This window comes from Arachis hypogaea, chromosome 5 (assembly GCF_003086295.3).
Source record: "Arachis hypogaea cultivar Tifrunner chromosome 5, arahy.Tifrunner.gnm2.J5K5, whole genome shotgun sequence".
In the NCBI taxonomy this organism is placed as follows: Eukaryota; Viridiplantae; Streptophyta; class Magnoliopsida; order Fabales; family Fabaceae; genus Arachis; species Arachis hypogaea.
The window spans coordinates 111362505-111368553 of record NC_092040.1 but is presented as its reverse complement, the minus strand read 5'-3'; the positions used below and the strand labels follow the sequence as shown (position 1 = coordinate 111368553).

The window sequence follows — 6049 nt, the reverse complement described above, 5'->3', positions numbered from 1 at the left end:
TGTAATTTATTATGTATTAATTTATTTAAATAAGTATTAAAAATTTGAATTGTCTTATATATATTGTAATATATTAGTCAATAATAAATTATTAAATAAAATTTTAATTTAAAACAAATAGAACGAAAAATCAAAACTAAAAACATTTTCTTAAAGTTGAGGAGGAGGAACTTAAGGGGCAGGTCTTTAATTAATTAATATATTTAATGGAAGCAGTGGCGGTGGTTAATCATCAAAAGCTCTCATTTTGATGAAAGGGTGGGGTATATAAATCAACACGCTCTTTTCCAATTAACTCTTTCTCTTCTTAGTCCTTACTACTCTTGCAACTCATTCTCTCCCCTCAAAGTTCAATCACATTACACTGCCTTCATAGCTGTATTATATTCTGCCACGCTTTTTGCTTTTCTCTCTCCAACTCTTTAAAAAAATATATATAAAAAAGAATTCCAACCTTTTTTAGACGAACCCTCTAAAAAGTTTCCACCTTTAAGTAAATTTATCTTTTTCGTTTTCTCTCTCTATTTCATGGTGCAGTGAAAATAGAATAGTAGGCTTGTTTTGGGTGGAGCGAAAAAATAAAGGAGCTCAAAATTGAATAAAAGTGTGTATTTTTTTTAGTGAAAAGTTCAAATGGAAGATGGAAGGGTGCCAAAAGTAGCACAGGATCAGAAATGGGTATCTTTCTCTTCCCACTTTTGAAGTTTGGTTTCTCTGTTGTTTTTTCTTCTGCAAATTCTGACTAGGGTTGAATGAATGAATTGAATGAATAAATGAATGAATGGGGTTATGCTATTTATTATACTGAAATCAGTGTTTGTTTGCATAATTGACGCACTGTTTTCATTGGACTTCTTTTCAGCTCTTTTCTATGAACACGCTTTTTTATTAGCCTTTTCTCTCTCTATCTCTGTGTGTGTGTGTGTGTGTGTGTGTTGGGGGGTCCGGCTTTATGAAACTTGGTACTTCAAGGTTTCAGTGTTTGGCTTTGGAAATGATAGCTGCCAAACTCGTGTGAGAGGTTTTCGTACATCTTTTGGGTACTTGGGTGGGTTACTGGGTTCCCCCCCCCCCCCCCCCCCCTTTTTTTTTTCTTTGACTCCGACCCTTTTGCAATTTTTTCACCTCATCATTAATGTGAAGCCATTTATATTTCAGACTCTATTATATGCTTCTTCTCTTGTTAGCTTCATTCATAGGGTACCTAGGATTATTGTGATTTTAACTTTTAAGAATTGTCATTGAGGTTCTGTTTTGTTCAGTTATGGTGGTACTTTGGTGGCTTCATTTGTCAGTTAATTAATGTTCTCTTTGAAATTGAACTCCTCTTCTGATTTTTTGATGCTGTAGGAGCTACACTTTGGCCACTGTTGTAGGTACTTTTGGTCAAATTTCCTCTGATTTCGGTATTCAATTATCGAAGGGATCTTAGAAGAGAAGCTGCTAGTGGCTGCTTATATATCATTGGAATTGTTAAGAGGGGGCTTGAGATGAGTGACAAAGAGAAGTTTGAGCTTGACAGAAAGGAGGATCCCATGAATTATTCCACCGGAATGGCCTCGGATCGGAGATTCGGAAGTTCCAATCTTCCGAATTCATCTGTGGGTTTGGCTGGCAGAGGGGATCTAAATGGTTCCTCTTCATGTTCCTCTGCTTCCCTAGTGGACTCCTTTGGCCCAAACTTCTGGGACACTACGACGAATTCCCAGAACTTGGGGTTTTGTGGCATCAATGTTCACAACAGTGGGAGCTCTTTGAACCCAATTGAACTCAGAAAAGATGGGTTTGGATTTGGAAGAGGTGGTCATGATCATGGAACACTTGAAATGGGTTGGAATCAAGGTAATGGCTTTATACCAAATGAGTCTGCAATGTTCTCCCAGAACTTGTCTCGGTTTCCAAGTGATTCTGGATTTATTGAGCGTATTGAGCGTGCAACGAGATTCTCGTGCTTTGGTGGAGGGGATTTCGGAGATATGGTGAATGCTTATGGGATTCCTCAATCCATGGGCCCTTATGCTGGTACCGGTGGTGAGGCAATTCACCGAGCAAGAGATGGAGGACAACCTCAAGAGAGCAATCCAAATGAAGCTGAAGCTGAAGCTGTGAAAGATGCGACACCATCTGTGGAGTATCTTGCTACTAAAGCTAGCCCGCTCAAGAATGATAAAAGAAGTGAAAACCATGTAATGCCTCAAAATGAAGGACAACAAGGTCCTTCTAGGCCTCCGAATGAGACTGACCGAGCCAAATCTAGCGATGATGGCGGTGTTCAAGATGACTCCCCAATGTTGGATGGTGTTAGCGACGAACCTTGTGTTAAAGGACTAGATTCAAAGAAAAGGAAAAGAATTGGGCAGGTATGGTTATGAATTGTATATTCTGTTGTTCGGCCGAGGCTATTTTCCCTCCCTCATCCATGTGATTGATCATATATATTGTCTTGTCTCTTAGGATGCTGATAATGATAAAGCTGTTGAACTACCTACGGAAGGTGCAGGGGATATCTCTGAGAGCCAACAAAAGGGAGAGCAGGAACCTACTCCAACAAACAAAGCCTCTGGAAAGAATGCCAAACAAGGGCCTCAAGTTTCGGATCCACCTAAGGAGGAATACATACATGTCAGGGCTCGGCGGGGTCAAGCAACTAATAGCCACAGCCTTGCAGAGAGAGTAAGATACTTAAGAAATTTTCTGCGATGAAAAAGAAGTTTTTAGACAAAGAATTCTAAATTGTTTCGGTTTTTTCATTGCAGGTGAGGAGGGAAAAGATAAGTGAAAGGATGAAGTTTCTTCAAGACCTTGTACCTGGATGCAGCAAGGTGGTTTTGGCTCCTAAATTTGAACTAAGAAGAATTCACCATGCTATATTCTTATGTTATGCAGAGTTTTACTTCCTTCTAACATGCAACTTGTTGATGTTTTCAGGTTACTGGCAAGGCCGTAATGCTTGATGAAATAATTAACTATGTACAGTCGCTTCAACGACAGGTTGAGGTATGTGTGAAACTTATTGTTCCTCCCTTTTTGGCAATCACTGATTCTTAAGTCATCTTGTTCATTTTGCCCTGTATGTTTTACTTCTGCTTCATCACAGTTTCAACATTTATATTCTGATAGAAAATTTTAATTGTTATGTAAAAGTAAAACTCATGTATTTAGTTCAACATATATTCTCGACAACCTTAACTTTTATTCTAGTTGATCTGATCTTCCCCTTCTTTCCCTTTGCAGTTCTTGTCCATGAAACTCGCAACTGTAAATCCGCGGCTGGATTTTGATATTGAAGGACTTATCCCTAAAGATGTAAGTTAGTCTATTTGCACACCAGTGACAATAAAAGGAGACTGTTTTCAAAAGTGTCCAACATTACCTTTAATACATTCTGAATTTCATTAGATTCTTCACCAACGGCCGGGTCCTTCTTCTGCATTGGGGTTTCCTTTAGAAATGTCTATGGCTTTCCCTCCGCTACACCCATCACAACCGGGACTAATTCAGCCAACTCTTCCTAGCATAGCCAACTCTTCTGATATCCTTCGGAGAACTGTTCATCCACAGTTGGCATCACCCGCTAGTGGAAGTTTCAAGGAGCCAAATCAGGTATTGATCCATTGACTGAACTATTTCAATTTGAGTAAACCATTGACCTCCAGGCGAGTCGCCATCTTTCCATAGATTTGAGTTGACTTATTTTTTCCACTGAAAAATGCTTTGGATTTGGATCCTCTAAATTTTGGATTTCACTTTAGAGGATAAAGTGTAATCTCTTACCATTTATTTCATAAATAGGACCAAGAGAAAACATGAGAAGGTGAGAGATCACACTTTACTCTCGAAAGTAAAAATCCAAAATTTAGATAATTCAAATTCAAATGGTTTCACCTCCAGCCTTAGATCTTGTGAAGTGTTCCAAATACACTCACTTTTATATGTTCAAAGAATGATATTATTGTTTTGCATTCTTTTGTGTGCATATTTTGGTACATATTGCAATAGGTTCCTGATGTGTGGGAAGATGAGCTTCACAATGTTGTACAGATGAGCTTTGCTACTACAACTGCTCCCATGAGTACCCAAGATGTGGATGGTATAAGTTCATTGTCCTAACCAATGAGCATTAATTAAGTATTACTTCAATAAGTGCCCAATTTCAAAATTTTCATGTAGAAAATCATTGCTAATATTAATTTCTTTACCAATTACTATACTCTTCTTTAGTATAATTCAATTTCAAAATTTTCATGTAGAAAATCATTGGTAATATTAACATTTACATACAGTCCATTTCCAATTTGATTCGAAGAGTAAAGTACAAATCGAAGAGTTTAAAAAATCTCAAAATAGTTCCTAAAATATTTCAAAAGTTCCAAAATAGTCCTTTCGATTAAACAGATCAAATTGGAGGACAACTATATTGTCTAACGAGGTAAATGTTAGGGACTCTGTGTGTTTTGAAGTCTCGAGAACTAAAGTGTCCCATATTAAAAATCTCTGAAACTGATTTAGATAATTACTCTTATTTTAATTTTTTAATAACACCTATGCTTTTAAATTATTTTTTAAATCTATATACGAATTAAATTCTACACTTAATTGATACTGAAGAGATTAGTGTCTTGTGGCTTACATTTTATCAATCTAATTAATATTGTGTTATGATCTTGTAGGTACTGTGGCAGCAACTCAGATGAAGGTCGAACTTTGATGTTTCAGTATTTAATCAAAATCGTGACACCACTTATCTTTGCCACAGTGATTATGTTGGATTGCATTAGATTCAGATGGAAATAACTAAGATTTAAGTTTTACATCTGAGTTACCATACGTTTTGAAGGCCAAAAATCAGAGTTTCCAGAATATTCTAGAAGTGTTGCTACTGATAAGGCCTTGGTGCAGTTACATTAGCGACAGCAGGGGACATACTATAGGTTATGAAGGACAGCAGCAGTGGGTTATGATGCTTCTTTTTTTTTTTTTTTGTGGTTCTTCTTTTAAAAGCTTGGAAAATATGTATCATATTCTTAGAAGTGGAATTCTATTTTTAAAATAGGTTTGCTCATTAAATATATAACAATGTAAAGACCGGATATTATTATTACAATATTATTGAATCTGGATCAACCATCAGAAGGAGAATTACAAAATCATTGATTTGATGCTTTGGCAGTTGTTCGGTCAAATTGTAAAATAATTATAATAAGTTTCTCACTTTTGTCCATGAGAAAATGGTAAACAACTATAAATTTTTTTAAATTTGAAACAAGGAACATAAAATTTTTTCAGCTCTTTAAACTTATATGTTGCGAAATATGTTGAAGTTAATGTTTGAAAGGTTTTGTTCAAAGTTTTTCAAAATAGAATTTGAGATACTAGTTTCCTTAAAACCCATCTTAAGTATTGATGCACTTCAGATCATTTTAAAAATGATTTTGAAGTATTTTTTATAAAGACAAATATAAAAAGAAACCCCGAATGTAACAGAAAAAAAAAAAAAACTTCAAAAAGTAGAGATAAAAATTTGAAAGATATACACTAATACACAAGCGAAATAAGTTGATTCAGCCTCAAATACCTATGTTTAGTCTTTTAAGAAAAGTTTAAGAGTTTTATTAATAGAATAAATATACAACAGATATTTTTTTTTAAATCGTTTTAGGCTAAATCTTATCTAAGAATAAATTGCAATTAGATTTTAAAATGTTAGATATTATTTTTTCAAATCTTCTAAAGTCTAAGCTATGACTCAAAATTGGCTCTTCAATCTAATGATTTTAAATATTCTTTCTTTAAATTTTTTCCATACTAAACCGCTATTTATATAGAATATTTTGTCAATTTAAAAACTTTAGATATTTTTTAGACCTTTTCAACTAAAATTATTGGATAATTCACCAATTTAGTAATCTTAAATATTTTTCATTGACTACTGATCAAAACTGGATCAATTTATGTGAAAGGATATGTAAAGTACAAAAACTCATAATTTGTATGTTGAGAAATTCAAAACTTTGCTACCTAACTTCGGAAACCTTTTTCTGAGATGTAA

The 6049-nt window shown here is 34.8% G+C and overlaps 1 protein-coding gene across 2 annotated transcripts; it reads left to right on the top strand.

Moving 5' to 3' along the window:
* The first annotated feature begins 256 nt into the window (after positions 1-256).
* On the top strand, positions 257-5147 carry LOC112802741 (transcription factor bHLH49). Of its 2 annotated transcripts, none has more exons than XM_025846088.3 (9): positions 257-678; positions 1351-2360; positions 2455-2673; positions 2757-2822; positions 2929-2997; positions 3235-3306; positions 3400-3603; positions 4000-4090; positions 4671-5147. In XM_025846088.3, exons 2-9 carry the CDS (start codon positions 1491-1493, stop codon positions 4706-4708), a joined length of 1629 nt encoding a protein of 542 aa, XP_025701873.1. In that variant the 5' UTR covers positions 257-678; positions 1351-1490; the 3' UTR covers positions 4709-5147. The 2 variants fall into 2 exon arrangements, with proteins under 2 accessions (XP_025701873.1, XP_025701872.1); XM_025846087.3 differs by lacking the exon at positions 257-678 and adding an exon at positions 802-1048.
* The last annotated feature ends 902 nt before the right edge of the window (positions 5148-6049 follow it).